This window comes from Ovis aries, chromosome 7 (assembly GCF_016772045.2).
Source record: "Ovis aries strain OAR_USU_Benz2616 breed Rambouillet chromosome 7, ARS-UI_Ramb_v3.0, whole genome shotgun sequence".
Taxonomy (NCBI): Eukaryota; Metazoa; Chordata; class Mammalia; order Artiodactyla; family Bovidae; genus Ovis; species Ovis aries.
The window spans coordinates 67717016-67740828 of NC_056060.1; the positions used below are offsets into that span (position 1 = coordinate 67717016).

At 35.8% G+C, this 23813-nt stretch overlaps 2 protein-coding genes across 5 annotated transcripts in view; one reads left to right on the top strand and one right to left on the bottom strand.

Moving 5' to 3' along the window:
* EXOC5 (exocyst complex component 5) overlaps positions 1-23813 on the bottom strand; it is a 144787-nt gene that overhangs the window by 56624 nt on the left and 64350 nt on the right. The gene's annotated exons all lie outside the window — the stretch shown is intronic.
* AP5M1 (adaptor related protein complex 5 subunit mu 1) lies at positions 72-23607 on the top strand. Of its 4 annotated transcripts, XM_027971889.2 has the most exons (9): positions 72-410; positions 6065-6710; positions 10045-10272; positions 10845-10984; positions 11703-11788; positions 11887-12005; positions 14970-15066; positions 18185-18263; positions 20364-23607. In XM_027971889.2, the coding sequence occupies exons 1-9, from the start codon at positions 337-339 to the stop codon at positions 20380-20382; spliced, it is 1488 nt and encodes a 495-aa protein (XP_027827690.1). In that variant the 5' UTR covers positions 72-336; the 3' UTR covers positions 20383-23607. The 4 variants fall into 4 exon arrangements, 3 of the variants coding, with proteins under 3 accessions (XP_027827690.1, XP_027827691.1, XP_027827692.1); XR_003589925.3 differs by lacking the exon at positions 14970-15066 and having other exon boundaries at positions 20364-20405; XM_027971890.2 differs by having other exon boundaries at positions 18185-23607.

Below are 23813 nucleotides of genomic sequence, written 5' to 3' on the forward strand. Positions count from 1 at the left end.
CGAACTGCAGAAAGGCTCTCCGCGCGAGCGAGTGAGGAATTATGATCCTTGCGGGCCACCGTCCCGGAAATGGACTCAGGAGAAAGAAGGTAGTTAGGCTGATGGAGATAAGTTTATGAGGACTTAAAGTACGGATTCACGGAACTTTTTGTGGCGTGCGTTGTCCCGGACAGACTCAAAGGTTTTAGTCACTTCACCTGAAGGAGTTAGCTTCTCTGCTGAGCCCGATCTGTTTGCGGTGGAGCAGAAGGTGGCTCTGAAGACGCCTGAGAAAGCCCGTCTGCGCTCTGCCTCGGTGGCCACCTTAGTGATAAGCTGATGCCTTAGTGGCTTATCATGGCCCAGCGGGCAGTGTGGCTTATAAGCCACGAACCAGGAACTCCACTTTGTGGCGTTGTCAAATTCTCCAGGTAAATGCAAATCTGTATCTTTAGGCGTGATAGATAAGATGGATGGATAGTGTAGCATAATTTTGTGATGCTGTTCATCCCTGGTCCAACACCTGGGCAAGTTACTTAACCCTTGTAACATCTGTTATTAATAACTGGAGACTGTGATACTACCTCATAGTGTTGTGGAAATTAAATGAGTTGATGCCTGGCACATTTTCTCCTGAGTAAAGTGAAGTGAAAATCGCTCACTCGTGTCCGAGTCTTTGCGACCCCATGGACTGTAGCCCGCCAGGCCCCTCTCTGTCCATAGGGTTCTCCAGGCAAGAATACTGGAGTGGGTAGCCCGTTCCCTTGTCCAGGGGATCTTCCCAACCCAGGGGTCAAACCCAGGTCTCCCGCCTTGCGGGCGGATTCTTTACCAGCTGAGCTACCAGCGAAGCCCTACCATCTTACCAGCCTTACCACCTGCGTAAGATTGGTACAGATGTGACAAAAGGAAAGGAAACTTTCTGAGCAGTAAATGCTTCAGATTTTTCTACTTTTGTTAATAAAAGTCGTGCAAGGACATTTTACTTCTTTCTTCTGGAAAGTCCTTGCTGAGCAGTATCAGACTGTTACTTTCAGGTTCTTATGTTTAATTCCTAGAAATTCTGTTTACTTCCAAAGTTCTTAATTGTTGAAAATTGAAAAAATGCCAAAAAATTAAACTGAATTCACTTTTTAAAAATGGTGTAAGCTGATCTAGTGCCGCTTATATAAAATTTGCCACGTTTTATCAAAATAAATCTGTGAAGAGAGTTACACATACAGTAACTCATCGTAAAATATGGGCGGCAATTGTAACTTGTTTCACCTTTTATTCTCCGTGATGGGCGGTTCTTGTAAACATTCATTCTTCCCTGAGAACAGCTCTATAGTGAAGTATTAATAACTAGCTCTGAATCTAGGTTGAGGCTGATAAAGATGAGTGTATTTTAAGTGAAAAGTGGTAGGCAACGTGAATGTGAATAATTCCCTCTTTCCTACCTAAACAATTTCTGTTACTGGAATCATAGAGACTTAAAGTTTACTATTTTCTCAGGGATACTTGGCTTACATTTGTTGTTGTAGTACCTCAGGAGGTTATTTATAATCTTTAATATGGTTCATCAACCTTTTTGGTCCATCCTTCCCAGATACTCCTGCTTTATTTATCTATTCCCCTTGGTATCTTTATTTCTGCCATTTGCCTACCTCATATGATTGGTGTTATGCTTTTGTTCGATACTGATGTCATTAACATGTCAGATTTCTCAGCATAATTTTTTTTTTTTTTTTTTTGGCTGCACTGCGTCTTCCTTGCTGTGTGGACTTTCTTTAGTCACAATGAGTGATAACTCTCTAGTTGTGGTGCACAGGCTTCTCGTTCTGGTAGCTTCTCTTGTTACAGAGCGTAGGCTTTAGTAGTTGCGGCTTGCAGGTTCTAGGGCGCAGTAGCTGTGGCGCACGGGCTTACTTGCTCCACTGCATGTGGGATCTTCCTAGACCGGGGATCGAACCTGTGTCCCCTGCATTGGCAGGCAGATTCTTAACCACTGGACCAGCAGGGAAGTCCTCTCGGCCCTATTTTTAAGAAATATCCAGGTTACTTTGTGTTCATCTCGGGCATCACTGTCCACCACTTCAGTGATGGAAATGGGAAATGTTCTAAATCTCTGCTGTCAAAATTGTAACCACTGGCCACATGTAGTTGTTGAATTTTTGAAATGTGGTTATTGTAACTAAGGAACTCAGTTTTTAATTTTGTTTCATTTTAAGTTTAAAAAGCCATGTAAGGCTGGCAGCTACTATACTGGACAGTGCAGATCTAGGCCACTGTTTCTACTTGCTCTGTAGTACTCCCCGGTTTCCATCTGCCACATTTTACGTATCCCCTTCTCCTGCTGCTGATCTCCCAAATTGCCTCCAACTCAGCTATCAAAACCATGCTGCAGTAAATAACCTCAAACAGTTACATGAGACATATCTACACTGAGTTTGACTGCTACCAAATAATTAGCTCCTCAGGATACTTGGACCAGTCTACACTGTCACCATCACTATCTCTGTTCTTTTCTAACACTTACTGCACTTTTTGCCAGTATTGCTGTAAAGAATTTCTTACTTTGATTTGCATTTCTCTATGGTAGCAATGATGTTAGCCCTTGGGCTTTCCTTTTCTGTGAATTGCCTATACATCTTTTTTGTTTTTTCTTTGAGATTTGCTGGCTTTTTCCTGGTAACTTGTCGGAGTTTGTTCTGTAATCTTGATATTAGTCCTATGTCATTTTTAGCTATTACAGATACTTGATCTTAACTTATTAGCATTGTCAATGAACTTTTCATTACTTTGGTTAAACAGAAACCCTTAGTTTTGTTACATAGTAGTTAGCCCTTTAGGGGATTTGTTGTAGTCTTTCCCTACCCTTATTGCCCAAAGATGTCTTCCTACATTATTTTCTCTTGACTTTGTCATTTTATTTATTATATTTAGGCCTTTAATCCATCTATAGTCCATCTTTGAATGTGACATTAAGTAGGAATCTTACTTTGTTTTTCTCTGTACTATGGGCCAGTTTTTCTGAATCATCTTCCAAACAGTATATATTTTCTTCATTAATTTGTGGGCGGTTTTGATAGTTTTTTATGTCTTCCATTGGTTTGTCTCAGTTCTATTACTTTGTCTGTTCTTCTGCCAGCACCATACTGTTTTTATATCTGTGGCTTTGTAGCTTATTTTTATATCTTATAGAGAGAAGATTTTTGTGCTACATACAATAACTAGTTTCTTGAAGAAGTTGTACTTGTTTCAGAGTTTTTTCCCACCATTCTCAGAATATTTCAGAACAAAAATTAAGATATGTTTGGGTGGACTTTTCAGCATCTCTGTGAAGGCAGCAAGTTGGGTTCAGATAATTCATCTGTCAGTTGTTTATTTTGTATCATTGAACAAATTAATTAGGTTTTATTTTATTTTTTTCTGTTTTCTGACCTCTTGGCCTAGAGTTAGAGTGAAACAGGTATATGTATTATCCACATATTTCCCAAAGGATAAATCACTTAAGATTTGAGAATCCAAATGATCTTTCCTCTAACTACTTTTTTCCCCACACCAAAACTTGATTTAGATTCTGGTTTAGAGATTTGCTGTCTGGATAGACAGTAACAGTGCCACTCAAGTCTAGCTTAGGTTGGTATTTTTCCCTATAGTTGTGGGGCCATTTAAAGTTAAAGTCCTACTTTACAAAAGGCCTAGAATAAATCTGAAAAGACAGACTGAGTCATCGAACAAAGTATTTATTGAGCACATATTGAGGAATCATATAAGGACCCAGGGGGCTTCCCAGGAAGCACTACTGGTAAAAGAACCCACCTGCCAATGCGGGAGACCTGGGTTCAGTCCCTGGGTGGGGAAGATCCCCTGGAAGAGGGTATGGCAGTCCACTGCAGTATTCTTGCCTAGAGAATCCCATGGACAAAGGAACCTGGCAGCTGCAGTCCATAGGGTCGCAAAGGGTCGGACACAACTAAAGCGATTTAGCACTATGCATAAGGTCCCAGATTGACTTATTTTTACAATTTCAGTCATGAAATTCTTGCACTTTGAATTTTAAAAGAACACTTAAGAGCTAAAATTTCCCTTTCCTCAGTGAAGAAAGCACATCAAAATGTAAATGAGTGAGGTTCACTAATACATGAATAACTTTAAATACATTCTCATTTTTCTTTTTTAAAATTATTTAAACAGCAATTTGTCTCAGTTCTGTTACTTTATCTGTTCTTGTGCCAGCAACATATTGTATTTATATCTGTGGCTTTGTAGCTTATTTTAATATCTTGTAGAGGTAAGGTTTTTATACTGTGTACAATAATTAGTTTCTTGAAGAAGTTGTTCTTGTTTTCAGAGTTTTTTCCCACCATGCTCAGAATATTTCAAAACAAAACTTCAAATATGTTTGGGTGGACATTTCAACATCTCTATGAAGGCCATAAGTTGGATTCAGATAATTTCATCTGTCACTTATTTATCCTATACTAATAAAATATTACTAGTATTAGAGAATTAGTAGAAAAACATTTTGGCTAGGTGTGTTCTTGATCCTTGATCAGAATTGCCTGTATGTTCTTTAGCCATACCTTATTTTACAAATAAGAAAATAGACTTTGGGAATTTAGGCAATTTATACAGAAGCTGTGCAGTGCTTAGTCTCTCAGTCGTGTCCGACTCTGCGACCCCATGGACTGTAGCCTGCCAAGCTTCTGTCTTCCTGGGGATTCTCCAGGCGAGAACACTGGAGTGGGTTGCCATGTCTCCTCCAGGGCATCTTTCCAACTCAGGGATTGAACCAGGTCTCTCACGTTGAGTCTTTACCGTCTGAGCCACCACGGAAGCCCTATACAGAAACCAATAGCAAATAATTGATTTTGTTGTGGACTTTGGAGTAGAGAAATAAGGAATAGGGGAAAGTACTTTTTTTTTTTAATTAAGAAAATGTGATCTAACATTTTTGTAAGTGGGCAAAAAGTATCTCCTGTTTCTCCCAAAAAGGGACAAATTAGTAACTTATTGTTCAGCATAGAGCTTGTAAACCATAGAAGGTTATTCTTATTTTATTCTTTTTGTTACCTCATAGTATCTTCCAAGGCCATATAGATAAACCACTAAACTACACATATTTTTGTACAGCTTGGCAAGAAGACTTAGGGTACTAGTGAATTCCTAATGTGGAGGATTAAATTAAACTACTTTTTTCGATCCTGCTCTACTAAGATGGAATCAGAAAAAATATCCTGTGGTGGGGTGGGAACAACTTATGAAGGGAATCAAAAGGTACAAACATGGCTATAAAATAAGTAAGTCATAGGGTTGTAATGTACAGCATGGTGACTATAGTTGAATTATACTGCATTGCATATTTGGAAGTTGCTAAGATAAGTCTTATAAGTTTTCATCATAAGAAAAAAAATGTGTAAGTATATAAGGTGACAGATGTTAACTAGACTTACTGCAGTGACTATTTTGCAACATATACAAATATCGAATCATTATGTTGCTTCCCTGAAACTAATATAATGTCATATGTAAATTATACCTCAATTGGAAAAAGAAGGAGGGAGGAAAGAAAGAGAAAGGGAAGGAAAAACAAGATAAGAAAATCTTTGCAGTCTTATCTGTAACAACAGAAGTGATGTTTCTACCAATGGGAATCTAGATAGATTGTAGTTCTTTAACCCAACAGAATACTATGCAGCTGTAGCTTCATGAATACTAACTTGGAAAAAAGTAAGTTTCACTGCAAAATGTATCATTGTTTTTAAAAAATGACAGTGTGTTTATGTTTTAAACATACACATGCCTTGCTTACCAAGTGGGAATCTGGATAGCCAAGAGTCTAGGATTTTGAATTAGAAACAGGTATCCTACCAATTTAAAAAATGAACTAAATTCAATTTTTAAAAGTAAAAACTGTTTATCATTTGAGATACATCAAGGACATAAGAGTTTAACATTAATATAACATTTTTTTGGTTGTGGTTTTCATGTGTCTGTGTATGTATTTGTTTATTATTGGGTGTTTTGTTAGTATTTGCCTTGTATTGGTTTTGGACTTCCAGTTTTTGCAGGAATTATGTTTTTATTTCCATTGATGCAGACGGTATCCAACTGTTGAAAAAAGAGCTAAAGTCTTCAATGGAGCAAGTTATGTGCCTGTTCCTGAAGATGGTCCCTTCCTGAAAGCACTGCTTTTTGAACTGAGATTGTTGGATGACGAGAAGGACTTTTTGGAGAGTCGTGATAGCTGCTCACACATCAATAAAACATCCATTTATGGACTCAGAGTAGGAAGTGAAGAACTCTGGCCAGTTGTTGCTTTTCTGAAGAATGGCATGATATATGCTTGTGTTCCACTGGTTGAACAAACGTTATCCCCTCGTCCACCATTAATTAGCATTAGTGGAATTTCACAAGGCTTTGAACTTCTTTTTGGGGTACAGGATTTTCTTTCCTCAGGTCAAAAAACTGACAGTGAGCTAAATACCAAGTTGAGCCAGTTGTCTGACTTGCTTTTACAAACTTGTCCTTTTGGCACTTTGTTAGATGCCAACTTACATAATTCATTGGACAGTATTAATTTTGCTTCTGTTACTCATCTACAAAAACAGCCAGCCTGGAGAACTGGAACATACAAAGGAAAACCACAAGTCTCTATTTCTATCACTGAAAAGGTAAACTCCATGCAATATGATAAACAGGAGATAGCAGATACATGGCAGGTCGTTGGAGTTGTCACTTGCAAGGTGAGATTTTCTCTGATACTTGTTTTATCATACCACTTAATATTTATGGAGAAAAGTAAATTTTGCTGACTTTATTTTACATCATAATGTGACATTCTTGATTCTTACCATAAACAGCAGTCATTCGATATTATATTCAAGTGAAATTTTCTAATGCTATATATTTGCATTCTTTACTAAATATACTAGCGATATGCAGTTGACCCTTGAACAGCCTGAGATTGAACTGCTTGGGTCCACTTATATAAAGATTTTTTTCTTTGAATACATACTACATTCAGTCCCATACTATCTGTGATTGGCTGAATGTACAGTTAAATCTATAGATGCAGAACCTGGCATACAGACTGCCGACTATAAAGTTATACATGGATGTTTGACTGCACAGAGGGTCAGTTGCATTGCTGTGTAATGAATTAACCTGTCATCACAACCAGTAAACGTCTACTATACTTGTAGTTTTTATAGGTCAGGACTTTAGGAGCAACTTAGCTGGGAACTTCTAATGTGGATGTCTGTCACAGTCAGTGTTTCAGCTGGGGCTGCAGTCACCCGAAGGTTTGAGTGGGACTGGAAGTTCTGCTTGTGAGGTGACTCAGTCACATGGCTAGCAAGCTGGCCCTTGTTGGTAGGAAACCTCAGTTCGTTTCCACATGGACTTCTCAACAGGCTGCTTAAGAACATTCTCACAACTTGGTGACTTCCCTTTGATCAAACAGACAATTGAACAGGCAGCCAGACAGCCACCTGAGGCACAAGTGAAAGCTATTCTTGTTACCTAGACTGAAAGGTCACATAGCATCACTTCTACCACTTTCTGTTCACCAGAAGCAGATCACTTTGTCAGTCCACATTCAAGGGAAGTGGAATTAGGCTCCATCTTTTGAAACAGTAATATCAAAGAACTTGTGAAAATATTTTAAAGTCACTATACTTACTTTCCATTTTTTTTAGAGAGCGTGAAATTGACAAATCTTTGACTTAATATCTGAAATCATTTTCAGGGACTCATGTTTTATTTAAACAAGTCACTAGGTAAATATAGGGTTCTCTGGTTTAAGGTTAAATAATAGGAAAAGCCAATGAAAATAACAATACAATTAGCAGTGATAATTGCCACATTCAATAATGATCAAAAATAGAAACCCTCCAAAAAAGAATGCTTATACATGTATATTAATATTCTGAGGTGTCCTTTCTGTTTTCTTCCTTTATTTTCTACACTAATAAACTTTTTATATATCATATTAATGTTGAGTGAGTGAAAGTCACTCAGTCATATCTGACTCTTTGCAACCCCATGGACTATACAGTCCGTGAAATTTTCCAAGCCAGAATGCTGGAGTGGGTAGCCTTTTCCTTCTCCAGGGGATCTTCCCAACCCAGGCAATGAACCCAGGTCTCCTGCATTGCAAGCAGATTCTTTACCAGCTGAATCACAAGGGAAGCCCAAGAATACTGGAGTGGGTAGCCTATCCCCTCCCTCTCCAGTGGCTCTTCTCAACCCAGAAATCGAACCAGGGACTCCTGCATTGCAGGCAGATTCTCTACCAACTAACTATCTGGGAAGCCTGTATTAATGTTGAGTAGCTATGTAAAAATCTAATAGATTTAAAGTAGATTTCAAGAACAGAGAATTAAAATGGTCCTGGCAGACAAATTGAGTCTTTATTTTTCTTTTTAACCTTGTATGCAAGCAAAGTCATTTCAGTTGTGTCCAACTCTGACTCTTTGAGATCCTATGGACCGTAGCCCACCAGGCTCCTCTGTCCATGCGATTCTCCAAACAAGAATACTGGGATGGGTTTCCATGCCCTCTTTCAGGGGATCTTCCTGACCCAAGGATTGAACCCATGTCTCTTACTTTCCCTGCATTGACAAATGAGTTCTTTACCACTAGCACCACATTGGAAGCCCCTTTTAACCTTAAAGTGACCTAAAAATGTATGTGTTTTCTTTACACTTTCTTCCATTATGGTCAAAAATACATTCCAGTTACTACTTTTAATGGAAATCATTATCATAAATGTCTCCAACTTAAGGTGTTTGCAGATTATGTCATTCACACCTCTTAAAGTTGTTGAGGCTCTCTTAAGTTCTGTAAAATAAAAGTAGGGAAATTCCCTGTGTTTTTTCATTCTGTGGTAATGAACAGGGAATATGTTATATATAATTTAATATTAATTCATATCATGGTATTTAAATAGGTCTTTGGTAGACTGACCCTAGTTTTTGGCTTCTGGGAATTTTGAATTGGCTTCTATTCTTGGTCTAATACAAATAGATGATCATGATGTTTAGTATAGAAATGAGGGTTTGTTTACTCAAGTATAAGAGGAACTGAAAGAGTAAGTCTCTGATCCTCTGATAGTAACTAATGGCTCTAGCCTAGAGACTAGGATACACAGAGAAGCCAGAGTTAACAGAAAAGCAGCCACATCTGTGTTACAACCCCAAAGCAGGAGTTCATGGAAAAGTCTGAGGAAGTGCTGTGTCTGACCACCACTGCCTTAAAACAGAGCTCAGAGTGAGGTCTGTGAAGCTGTCATATCTGGTTTCCATGACTTTCCTACTATAATGACTTCCCTTTCCCTTCTATCTCCTAAATCTCTCATGAGTACCTCTCATTGGCAAACTAACCCAGACCACAGGGAGGAAGATCCTGGGCTTCTCTGCATAACAAAGGTAGGCCACGGAGGTGACAATACAGAATATAAGGCTTCACACAACACGTGTAATGAATTGACTGTTTAAGAAGAAAAGAGCATTGTTGCTGGAGGGAATAGCACGTACAAAAGCGTAGATAGAAGATATGGTTTATTCAGGTAAATTCAAGAATCCAGTAAGTCTAGAGCATTACTTGTGGGGTAGAAAATGGCTAAAGAAATGGGTGGGAACCAAACAGCAAAGGCTTTAAAAGTAATATAAAACTGAGGGGCAACTGTTGAGTGGTTTTGACATAGGTACAATAGAATTAGGATTATTTTATTAAGATAGCTCTGGCATTGATGGAGTATCTATTGATTAGAGGAAAGTGAGTCTAGATACACTTAGAGGGCTGTGACAGAAATATTTTTTGTAACAGGAATAGAGAAAAGTAGTTTTTTAAGGATTTTAAATGTAAGCAGAGGGTTCTAAGAAGGCTCTTCTGGTTTCTAGCTTGGGTTTCTGAGAGCCGAAATAGAATCATTATCCAGAACACAGAAAGCAATGAGTATAATTCCTTGCAAGAAAAGTGAGTTAAGTTGTGAAAAGTGCCTCAGATAAATTAAGAAAAACCTCATCCGGAAGATGACTTCTTCAAAGCTCTCGGTGATATCTGTTTGTGTTGCAGTGTGATCTAGAGGGAAGCATGCCAAATGTTACCATTAGCTTGAGTCTCCCTACCAATGGATCTCCACTTCAGGATATTCTGGTTCATCCTTGTGTGACATCTCTTGACTCTGCCATTCTGACCTCTAGTAGCATTGATGCAATGGATGATTCTGCATTTAGTGGACCGTACAAATTTCCGCTCACCCCGCCGTTAGAGTCATTCAACTTATGCTACTACACTTCCCAGGTAAGCGACCTTGGAGAAGTTGGCACTTTGCTAATCTTTATATCTATGAATTGTGTTGTTAGGAAATCACCATATTTTGGTCCAAACAAAACCTTTTCATGAGTTACTTACCAGAAGATTCAAATTGTTTCCCCTTAATCAGCTTTTTCACGACCAATTTAAGTGACTGCTGACCTGGGAGGATGGGGGAGTGAAGATACAAGCAGAGCAGCAGGAACTGTGAGCGTATGTCAGGGATCAGTGTGTCTAGTGCATGTTCTGTGTGTTGTACGTCATCGAAAACCTGGAGGAGGAGAATCTGGACAAGCAAGAGTAGGAAAAAGAATGTATTACACACCTTTGTAAGGTACCTTTCTGGAAATGGAAAGAGATGGAAGAATCCCTGTCCTTAGAAGGACTGTAGCTCCATCATCTGTTGTCAGAATGAGTTCGAGTAACCTAATAGTCATTCAAGGCATACATATGTGTCTATAGTGACTATATTACTGCACAGCTCTTTCCTCAGTCACCATTGGCATTTTAGACCCATTAACTTGAGAATCATGTAAAAAATGTGTTTGTTTTGTTTCCAGGTCCCTGTTCCACCAATTTTGGGTTTTTATCAAGTGAAAGAAGAAGAAGTACAACTAAAAATAACAGTTAATTTAAAACTTCATGAAAGTGTGAAAAATAGTTTTGAATTCTGTGAAGCTCATATACCTTTTTACAACAGGTAGGAATAAAATTACATGATGCCATGATTTCTGCCTTCCTCAGTACATTGGCACTGCCCTATAATTAAGTTGTCTTGGTTTTTACCTTATTTTTAAGATCTAAAAATTTTGTGTTATTCAAATGTGTGTTGATTCTGAACCAAAACATAGTCGTAAAAATAATCTCTCTGTTTTTAACTGTCACCATTTTTCTGGTTAAATTTGCTAGTAAATTATAAGCTTCAGCCAATATAGCTTCCTCAGGGATTATTTTTTACTGGCTTTATTTCTAGCAATTTCTCTGCACTGTACCTATATTAATAAGTTAAGCCAACGATAAAACCTGGTGAATTAAGTCAATTATAAGATTTTTCCTTACCAGTTCTACTTTTAAATTTGTTCTACAGCACAGTTCTTTTCAAAGGCTACATACTATATAGTAAAAATCATAGTTTTAATATTATATAATTCATGTGCCTGTATTAATACATTCTGTATGACTTTGTGGTCATCTTTAGAATTAATGATGAAATGTATAGCATCACCAAAAAGGTTTGTTGTGTTTCTATGTTTTTTGAGATATGATACTCGTTATTTATTTTGCTCTATTTTGCAAACTTAAGTGCAGATCTGCTTTATGTTATCCTTGTATTAAGTCACAGTAGCAAGATTTGACATATATCTCTTCAAACTTAAATCTGTGATTTTTTTTCTATTATCTCCATTTCTTTTTTAAAGAGGTCCCATCACACATGTGGAGTACAAAGCTAGTTTTGGCCAGCTTGAAGTATTTCGAGAGAAAAGCTTATTGGTCTGGATTATTGGTAAACTAGGTTTGGTTTTTTTGTTTTTTTTTCTTTCATTCATTTGCTGTAGAACCTATTTAATTTATAATAGTTGGTTGGTGTATTTCCGTTTCTAGGACAGAAGTTTCCCAAATCAATGGAAATTAGTCTTTCTGGAACTGTAACTTTTGGAGCCAAGAACCATGAAAAGCAGTCATTTGACCAGATTTGCATTGGAGGTACAGCATATTTAAAGGTAACTATATTTATATGGCTCTGCATTAGAGATCTTTCCTTTGTTTCTGAAATACATGTATCTAATTGATTTTTGATGTTTTCTGATCCTTTTGGGGGTAGGAATTCTTTTTGTCTAAGTCCTCTTCTAGATTTTAGTAAAATTCTATTTATTAATCACTTTCTATTTCATGTAATACTTAAATATTTTAAGAGGAAAGAATTATGTAAAATTTAAAACACTTCAATTTAACTTCTTTCTACCCAGCTCTTAAGATACCACATTTGAGATTTGTATACAAAGAATATAAGATACAGTCTTTGCGCTCTATGGATTTTTCAGTGATGCTTGTCAGTAATTAATCAGGACTACCTGCTTTTGGACTTTCAAAAAAAGGCTAAGCTCTTCCAACCAAAGTGGTCAAGGAAGGCTTTGTAGTAGTGATGAACTTTAAGGAAAACTCTGAGGCCCAGTTAAGCATGAATATGAAGCCTTAAAGATGGAACTAACATTTGTATAGGTAAAGTCATGGTTTAATCATGGGAATGAAGGATAACTAGGCATATTTAGGAACCTGTGCTAGAAACAGTAGTTACACAGAAGGCTAGATAAGTGATTTAGGTCTGGACTGTAGAGGATTTGAATCTGGCTTTCACTGCTTGTTAGAAAATGTTATTCTTTTTTTGAGTATGGGAGTGGTCCTTCAGAAAGTGGAACTTTATGAGGATCAGCCAAAATGGATGTGAAGAAGATGAGAGAGGAAAAAAGCTAGAGACAAAGAAACTTTTAGTATTTCAGATGAAAGATGATAAATAAATGATGCTGAGCTAGTATAGTGTCTCAGAAAGAGAAAGGGAAAAAAAAGAATAGAGCTGTGATAAGGGTAAATCCTTTAATCTCACTAATTAAGTAGAAAGATAAGAAATAGTTTTAAGTCAAAGATGATATCATTAAAAACAATTATGACTTAAACCAGGGGCTTCCCAAGTGGCTCAAAGGTAAAGGATCTGTCTGGCTAGTGCAGGAGACACAAGAGACATGCATTTGATCCCTGGGTCAAGAAGCACCCCTGGAGGAGGAAATGGCAACATACTCCAGTGTTCTTGCCTGGGAAATCCCATGGACAAAGGAGCCTGGCAGGCTACAGTCCATGAGGTCACAAAAGAGTCGGACACAACTGACTAAACAACAACAAACCAGACTTGAAGCTCCTGGAGAGCAGAGACCACGTGAATCCCATTCATTATTTTATTCTGAGCATCTAGTTCAGTACCTCACACATAAATATTTGAAGAATGGATAAACATACTTAGAAGAAAGCTCTATTTCTTAGAAGAAATACAGAGAAAGTTGAGAGGGAGTGGGCTTCATATCACATTGTTGCAGGTAATAGCAACTTACACCAAGGTGGTGTCTGAGAAAGCTCAGCTGTTCATAGAATCTAGGAGTTATCCACGGAAAAGAAATAGTTAAGGCAGTGGAAATGAATAAGGTCAGAAAAAGATAAGAGAAAATAGGAAGATTCAGGAGAATTAGCGAAGGAAAGTGAAAAGGTGATGAGAAAGGTAGCGGGAAAATTTAAATAAAATAGTATCAAAGAAATCCAAGAAGATAGATTGAAATCTATATGTAAAAGTGACTAGGGGAAATAGTAGTGAAATCAGAAGTACCCTGATGGTATTTCTTCTGTATTGACTTCAACTGTGTCCACAAGGTTTGTTTCAATGATTGTTAAAAAAAATTCCCACTTCTGTATATTTTTCAGAAAAAAAGTGGGATGTTTACTATGTTATATGTTTTTTCAAAGGTAGGGACTATAACTTTTCTATTCATTTTCATCACCTAACCAGTTACAGTGTCATAGAAAGCATGTAATAGATATTTGTGTTCACTGAATAGATTTATTTTTATAATATCTAGTTTTGTGGAAATCTGCATTGTCATAACTTCCAGCATCCAGAATTATGCCAAACAAGGAAGCCATAGCTCTTTACTGTTAGATAATTTGAGTGGCAATAGGGAAAAAAATTGCTGAGGAGACCTGAAAATTATATCTATGCATGTGATCAGTTACTTTGACAATCAAAAGAAGAAAGAGGAAATGAGAGAAATATTCAGGAAAAGAAGAAGAAAGAAAAAAGTATGGAAAAACTATCAGGCTATTGCAAATTCAAAAGATTTTAGCAGCAAAGATAAGAATCACCACAAAAGGAGGCTGGTCTGTGATAGACCTTTCATAGTTTATGTGGCTAACACTATGCTTTCAGCGAAGGTACTAATGGCCCTGTCTGTTATAGCACAGTATATTAACTGGCATTTATACTAATGACACTACATGATCAATTAAATTTGGGAACTTACATTCATTCATTACATTCGTTGATTACATTTTAGAAAAGTTCTACATAAGTTAAATTTGAGTTTTATGAAAAATTAACTAGAGCATTTTATTCCCTCCAAAACCAGATAAACTGGGGTTCCCTTTTTAATAATTACATGCTTGTGTTTTGCTAAAAGGTGTGTAAAAGTATTATGATCTGAACTATATCGCAATCACCTAGTCTTAGAGACAGAAGAGAACGTACAGAACAGCAGACCGCAGGGAAGGGCCAGCGGCATCTGTAATCAGTTGGCTCTGAGCTCCAGTGCCCATTCTTCTACCTGCTTCCACCTCTGAACCTCTGTTCCCTTGTTTGCAAAATACAGATAACTTGCCGTGTAGATTAGACTGTACATTAGTGACGGGCCTGATACGTGTTACGCGCTTCGTAACGGCAGCCTTACAAAGAAGTGACTCTAATGCAGAAGGGAAAGATTAGTGTATATGTGTCCATACACATGCACACATAAACAATATTACTTGTGATTTTTATTTTGTGAATTGTGTGAAATAAATTCCTAAAATTGTGTCAAGGGAAAAAAAATGTGACCATCATTTTTAACAAATAATCACTTTAACTTGGTACATTTCTCTTCTGGTTCTAGCTTCATTTTAGGATCTTAGATTACACACTCACTGGATGTTATGTTGATCAGCATTCAGTTCAAGTTTTTGCATCAGGAAAACCAAAAATAAGTACACGTAAGTTGCACAGATTCAAGCCAACTTGAGGGAATTAAAGTGGTGTTATATTATTATTAACTAAGATAAAATTAAAATGTGAAATAAAAAGATAAGAAAATAATCCCAATTTATAAAAATTCTGGCCTAATCCATCCTGTGTTAATAGGTTATATCCATTGCCCTCTGCCTTCTCCTATTTATAAAGTGGTCTGAATGAGTAAGGATTGACATAGAGGTAGGCTCTAGTCTAAAGGTGAATTTGCTTTGCTCAATTTATAATATACTGTTTGACGCTTGAGCAAGTTAGTGAACTTTACTTAAAGTTTTAATTTCCTCATGTATAAATTGGAATTAGTAGTATTATTTATTTCAGGATTTTTATGAGGTTTAAATAAAATTTATATTGATCAAGCACTCAACATAATATTTAGCATGTAGCATGGATTCAATAAATGTTAAGTATGAGTATTAAAATTTTAAACATTTTTAGCCAGTGTCATAGTCAGTGACCATTACTTTGTACCCTGCTTTACCAAAAGGAGAACAATAGAAAGTTTCCTGCCTTTAGTGAGTTTGTTAGTGTTTCATATATATATGTATGTTTCATATGTATATAGTGTTATATATATATATAAACAGATGTGAGAATATAGGTAAAGGAAACCAATTTAATTATGTCATAAGATATGCATCTTTAAGCTTTATCATTGCCAATATGTACAGAAAGAGAATAAAAATATAAGTTTATGAAAAAAGAAACTTTAATTCGGATCAAATACAGACATATGGCATAAAACAAACAAGTAGTTAGAATGAGGGTGGAGTTAGCTGAACAAAAGTAGAAACCTTTTTGCCTCATATGTTAAGAGCAGAGCTATCATATTTAGATAAGTATATCTAAATCATCAGGGCTTCTCTGGTGATTCAGTGGTAAAGAATCTACCTGCCAGTGCAAGAGATGTGGGTTCAATCCCTGGGTTCGAAAGATAGCCTGCAGAAGGGAATGGCATCCCACTCTAGCATTCTTGTCTGGAAAACCACATGGACAGAGAAACCTGGTGGGCTACAGTCCATGGGGTCGCAAAGAGTTGGATACAACTTAGCAGCTGAAAAACAACAATCTTAAACTAAGGGTTAGGGTCCTTAAAGCAGGAAAGATAGGATAAGACTTTGTAATTTGAAAGTTTCAAAAGATTATAGAACTCAGAACTACTGAATTCTAGGTAATTACTTGTGAATGGCAGTAATAAATTCTATGAGGTATAACCAGAGTAAGCCATATTCTTTACTGCCGAGGTTTTCCCTGTGCTTTCTCCTATATCATTTTTTGTTTTTTTTTTTTTAAAGAAATTCGTATGTATAAAAGAATCTTCATAATGTCTTTTAAAAAATTTTTTATGAAGGCACAGTATAGTTGTTAGCTTGGACAAACCAGAAGTATTGTCTAAATGTAAATAGACCAGTGTTTCTGTGGGAAATATGTTGTCTATTTAGATAAAATCTAAAATATTGTAAGTATATTGTTAATATTACTAAACGTTGTAGTAACTTTCAGAGAGCACAATACAGAATGGAACGCTTCAGTAATATACCTGCTCCTTAATATATGAATGAAAGAGGTCATTTTAAATGGATAATTGTAACTAATCTCTTATTTCCTTCTTCTTTTAGTTTCAAAAGATAGCTATCACTTTGTGCAACTATGTGAAAAACTTTATTTTGCAATTATCTTGACAAGAAAATTTCTATTCATAATATTCAACTTAGTTCTGATAATAGTTTAATAATGCTCATGATGGTAATTTAAATAATAATAACTAATCTTTATTGCTTGCTGTGTGCCAGGCATAGTTTTGAGTACAGGCTAACTCATTAATCCTTAGAATGCCCTATGTAAGTATTATCTCCATTTGATGGATGAGGATGCTGATGGAACAGAGAGATTAGGATCACATAGCTAGTAAGTTGTGGAACTGGGACTCAAATCCAAGCAGTCGGTCACTGGAGCCTGACCACCTAACCAATATGCTGTTGCCTCTCAGTGTTACTAGATTCTCAAACTGAAGTAACAATGAAAAAAGGCAACAAGGTAATGTATCATTGTTGTTCAATCACCCAGTTGTATCCAACTCTTTGTGACCCCATGGACAGCAGCAGGCCAGTATTGTACACCTATCCTTTTCATTATGAAGAAGATGCATGAAGAGGTATTGTAGAAAAGGCAGGACTGGATAAATAGAGATGTATGGAATAAGAATTTACATGTGTCTAGCTCCAAACGAACGTTATCGTCTCAGTTTTACATGTCAAAAAACTTTAATTCAAAGAAGTTGTCAGTTGTTCAAAACTATTAAAACAGAAACCTTAAATCTGATCAGAACTATAAGAAACCACTAAAGCAACCTTTTTAAAACATTACTAGAAAGTTAAGTCGGAGAAGGCGATGGCACCCCAATCCAGTACTCTTGCCTGGAAAATCCCATGGACGAAGGAGCCTGGTAGGCTGCAGTCCATGGGGTCGCGAAGAGTCAGACACAACTGAGCAACTTCACTTTCACTTTTCACTTTCACGCATTGGAGAAGGAAATGGCAACCCACTCCAGTGTTCTTGCCTGGAGAATCCCAGGGATGGGGGAGCCTGGTGGGCTGCCATCTGTGGGGTCACACAGAGTCGGACATGACTGAAGTGACTTAGCAGCAGCAGCAGAAAGTTAAGTATGTATTTCTTTCTATGAAACTTTGAATGCATAAAGAATAGCAAGAATAGAATCAGAACTGTGATGAAGAGGTTACAGAAGGGAAACCAATAAACGTATTTTTAATGTTTTTGTAGCTGAAGTAATGGTCTATAAGAAACAATTTAGGTAAGATGTGAGAAAAAAATTAACAGGTTTAGCATGAAGGATATCGGCATAAATTTGGAATATATAGGCTAAAAGATGGATTATTCATGTATTTAATAAACCCATACTTTTAAAGTGGTAAAAGTTATAATAATGCCTTGATGAAAACTGAATTGAAATGACTATCTCAAAGAATTTCCTTCCTTGAAATAATTGTGTTCCAAAATTTTAAATACCATGACTTTGCTTTCTCATTGAAATTTTGTTAATATAATCTTATGTTTTTTTTTTAGACCGGAAGCTAATTTCTTCTGACTATTACATCTGGAATTCTAAAGCTCCTGCTCCAGTAACATATGGATCATTATTACTGTAATTGTCTCATGTTTAAATGGGATTTATACACTAGTAAATTAAATCATAGTCTTTTATTTTTAATGTATATACACATAAACTGTAATTGAAAATCATTTATTTAATGATAAAATATTCTTGTTCAATGTTTTTAGTCTGATTTAGTTTGAAAGAACATTTTAAAAACTAATGTATTTAGTTTTTTTACCCTTGATTTTACTTAAGTATGATTCAGAGCATAAAATCTAGTGATAGACTTTCAGCTTATTTTAGACTAGTCTTAACTTTCCTTGCCATATGTGCTTCTTCCTGCCCCTGTGGCAGACATGGCTAATCAATCACAGCCCTCTTTCTCCATTGGGCATTCCTGGATTTGGAATCAAGCTCCTTCTCAATCCAGAGCTGCAGGCTGCCACTCCCAATGGATTGTAGGTGACATGTAAGATTAAAAAAAACTATTTGCTTTTGCAAACCCGAGTACTAAGTGCTAGCACAATGCTTTGTTACAGAATACTAGAGACCACATTAGAAACAACTGTAAATCTCTTGAGAAAATAGCCAGTGAAAATGAAGGAAAATCGTTTAAACAGTAACATGTTTTTAATAAGAACTATCCTACTGACTAATAAAGAATCTGCATAATTCTATTTACAGTGCTTATCTCTGTTCTAGAGATACTTTCAGGCAAACTTAATAAGCTGCAACAGTAACATTTTGTTTAGGATATCAGTAAGCATATTAAGAGGGGTGGGATACCTTCTGAAGCTGAGCATAGTATTTTGTGATTACTGAATATCTGCAGCCAAAATTTTAAAGGTAAATTTAGATAGAGTATTGCTTTTTCTCTGTTTTATTGTAATTCATTAATGGATGAATTCAGGTTAAAATTCAAAAGCTATTTTATGGGTATAGAGTATCACTTAATCTTATTTCAGTTTCATGTAGCACATTATCTTTACATTTGTCACTCTTGTTTCCTTATTGGCATGCTCTGGGTTTCTTTAAGAACCAGCCAGTCATACTCTATTCTCTACCTGTTTTTACAATCATTTCTATTTTCGTAGTAGCTCATTGTCAAGTTGGACTTTAAAGGAAAGATGAAATGCAAGAAAAGATGAAATCTTAAGATCCTCAAAACTTACTCCATGTCAAGTTTCTTTTTACAGAACAGAAGAGTTATAAAAAATATGCATCACAAATTAATATTCAGTTAAATTATATCTTGGTTTCTTTTTTATGAGTCTCTTAAGGAAAAGCTTAGAAAAAGCTGCGAACTTCCTGAAAGAGAGCTATGATACTTTGAAATGAGATTGCATATTAATTTAGGATTTGAAATATGATTTTTAAAATTAAGGTCAGTCCTACTCATTATAAATTCCTTTTCTGCAAAGTCTTATGGCATAATGTTCTATGTTCAAAATCATCCCAAGTAATGAAAATAGAGTAAAATCCAGACCAGGACTTTAGCTTGTTATTCTAGGCTCATCACAGATAATCAGTAGTAAAAAACTTGCCTTTTGAAAGAAGAAATCATTCCCCTTAAGTTTTTTTTAATCTCTTAAACTCAAGCAAAGTTTAACATTTCACTTATATTAATGGAGCTATTTGTACATCTTGATTGTATAAATGTTTATCCAAGCACACTAAAACAGGGAAGAGGCATTTCTCTAGTGAGTGGGCTGAGATTCCATATAATAAACCCCTAGGTAAAACTTTATAAGCAGTCAGAAAAACCAGTGAATCTTTGCTCTGACATTTCTAGAAACCTGAGGAAAATCTAAGAAGTACTGGAGAAGTATAGGGACGATGGGGAACCTGATGCCATCTGTTGCCATTCCATTCTAACATACCGCTACAGAACTTAAACTAACTCATGTTTTCATCCTGTTGAGATCAGCTGGGCACACTGTGATGCTTTTGATTTTGTCTAGAAACCTGTCACTTCAGGATAATTTCTGAAGACAAAGTCTGTTTCCCGTTTGGTAGGTGACCTGTTTAATGTTTTCTCTGTGTCTGGGAACTCCTTAGTGTAATTAGCGACCTTTGAACTCCACAACTAATCCTGAGCTATTTTGTATTCCTTACTCATCTTTAAGGCTGGACCTTTCTTTTCTTCAGAGTCCGCTGCCACAATTAAAGAAGAAACAGCTGCATTTCAAAGGGATTCCGATTCCAGAAGCTTAATCGTGATTGACATGTTCTTATTCTAAGCTATAAGACATTCTAAGAGTCCTTTCTTGGGTTAAAACTTCAATCATTTTCTAAAAAATTATCCCACTATGGATTTTATTCATTTTCTTTGATAACTATTCTTTGCATTTTTTAACTTGAAAGATGCTGTGCATTTGCACTGAATATGAGCACCTACTTCCAGTTAAAGATTTGGATGGTGTCAGACCTACTCCAGAGGCAGAATTGCTAAATTCCCTTTTAGTGCCAAAATATGATTATGAAATCTGATGTCTATCATATGGGTGATTATTCTTCAGTAGACCCAAAATGTACAAAAAGTGTTAAATTTCTGAAAATGTACTCCAGAAAAGATAGTTCATGATTTTGATAAAACTCATTTCTTTATTTTTTACAAACAGTATTTTTTAAACTTTTTAAGTCAGCAGTACCCTTACAGTGTCAGTCAGTCCCCTTCCAGTGGTGGGCAATTTTTACCTTTTACTTTTTAAATAATTAATTCAAATGTCAGCTTTGAAGAAAATAACCTGTCAGGAATTCTTACATTATTTGTTTAAAAAATTTTTAATAAAACATTAGTCTTATAAAATTAATTTATTTACACTAACAGTATTTCTAGTGAGTTAAAACTAGTTTTATACATCGTATGGTTTAAGGTGTTTCAAAGCACAATGTTATACATAGAGTAACTGCTAGTATTTTTCTTCTAGTTTTTATTGTAGTATTTCAGAATTCTTTTTAGACATTCATGGACTCTGCGCCACCCCTGGGAGGTAGGTAGCTCGAGTTATCATCCAGAGTCTCTGCTGGGACTGCTGCCACAGCACAGTGGTGGTTTCTAAGACAAAGGTCAGAAAAGGGATGTTAATAAACAGTCCTCAGGTTTAAGGGACTTTTTTAGGATTACATCTTAAATTCCAACAAATCAGATTTAGGAGTTACTGAAAGTGAAATTGATCCATCCCTCATCCAAACTTTGCAATACTTTCCTGTTCTGACATCATTTAGATAGTTAGCTGTATTATCAGATTAGAAACCATTGTACCAGCCCGCTGAAAGGAAAAGGAGGCAAAAAGCTAAACATGGGATGAATTCTGAACCTTTTAACCTGGCTGAAGTACGTTGGTCCCTGTTATGCAAATACCTTCAATCCTCTGCTAAGTTCAGTGGAAATAATTTTCTTGAATGACAGGTTTATTCAGCAAGGATTCAGTTGGTGATTAATCCCCCTTTGATCTAGGGTATTTCACTTAACTACCAGTTACCTCGTTCTGACAAAGTGCAACTGAGATTAGGGAGATCACTAGAACACTACCAGGGTGTGCATTTATTCTCCATAACCTTTTAAAGCAAGGGCCAAGAATGCAATTTATTTTCAGTATTTGAAGATGTAAAAGTCCTGCCTGCTAAGTTAGAAAGTCAATTGAATACCAAATGAAGTTTATTTCTTACGTAATAGAACAAACGTTTCCTTTTACTTTGCCCAACAATGATTTTAGGAAACTTAGGCTTTGAAGTAACAAAGACTACATTCTAAGTATATCTTCTAGTTTTGTTTCATATACTAGAGTGTATATATATTGGCCCCGAGATAACCCAAAAGCAAAGCTGCAGTTTAGGCTGAGAGAAATGCTTCTATTTTATGAAACTGCACAGTTTCTCCCCATCCGCCCCCATTAAAAACTGTCATGGAATGTGGTAAATCCAATTGGGGAAAACACGTCACAATATACAATTATTCATCTTAAGACTTCTGATTTCAGAGCTTTATTTAACTTTGTCCTTTCTTGAGGAAGAAGCTTATTATGTTCCCATCATGAATCAGATCTTTTTCGTAAAGATACGTTTACAAAAATACTTCAAACTCAGTATTTTAAATTTATCAAAATAACTATTTTCCACAGTATTATTTACTATTTTACTAATTTTTCTTTTTCTTGCTTAACTGGGTACCCTTCTTCCATAACTCTAATCTTTGAAATATTCTATGAAAATGTGTATAATATTTGAAGGATAAACTTGTAAGATGTTTCATGCTAGATTTCTCAAGGAATTCACTTTGTAAAACTATTACCAATATCAGTGTCAATGTTTGCCTTGCCAGATGTCAAATTTGGAGATTTAGTTCTCAAGTATATTTTGAGAACCTTAAAAGTAAAAACAATGATGTATAACAAAATTTGTTTTTAAATAGTGAATTCTTGATGACTAGTGTTATTACTATAGACAAAGCTTTTTTAAATGCTTTATAGTTCATTATTCTAGTATCAATTTGTAGGTTATATATTTGGATACTTTTCTTATACATCTTTTTGGCTCAGACTTCTATGATCCAATTTCTGAATAAACAGTGACTCAAATAAGGGCATATCTAACTTATATTGGTGCCAAATGAGCATCTCTAATTTGAATTTAATAACTAAACTTTCTGAATATCTTTTAATGGCAAGTTACTTAATCATGGTAAAACTGAGGATCATAGAAAATATAAGATAGAAGGCAGGATCCCTGACCATATTGCTAAGAAACTACAATAGTATTTTTAATAACTATACAGTAAATTTTTAGTTAACATTGCAATATATTTTGAAATATGCTATCAGGGAAAGAATATATATAAAACATGTTTATGTGCGTGTGTTTATATAATTATATGTTAGTGTCCAACTGGGGAGGTTTCCCTATGAAATATTTCATTAACGTGTCAGGAAGAAGAATATTCGAAGTCAAATATTCAAATATCTTCCATCTAACCACACTTAGTAGCAATGAAGAGAAGCATAAAATGAGTATTGCCAAAGAAGTTCTTGAGGTTACTCTTATAAAATGGTTAAAACTAGTAGCATGAGTTGAAAGTTTCTCAACCATTATTATCAACAGCTGTTTTGTGGATATGATAACATTATTGTCTATATATAGCTTGGAACAGTGGAATGCCTTATCTGTGTTACTAGTTTACTGCTTTGAAAGCAGATTATTCTGAGGTCCAGGTTGACTTTTCTCAGGCAGGGCCAGTCTGTGTAATTTATGGCAGTATAGTGTTTAATATTTGATGCACAGCATTTATAGATGGACAGATGCTCTGGAATGGAAACCACCTGCTAAATTGTTTTTCCAGTAGGACATGTGAAAATTTGTATATCTTAATATTCCATTAAACATTTAAAATGAAGCTATGTTTTGTTTAAATGTCTTCTTTTGAAATGATGGTTTCTGTAGAAAAAAAAACCAGATTGTTTAGTTAACACACTACTAATAAATAAAAATGAAAACTCTTAGAAATTTTTTACTTTTTCTTTCAAGGGACTTGAGTGCCCTCTACAGGTTATAGAGATAACCAATGACTGTAATTTAAAAAAAAAAAAAAAAAGCTCCAGC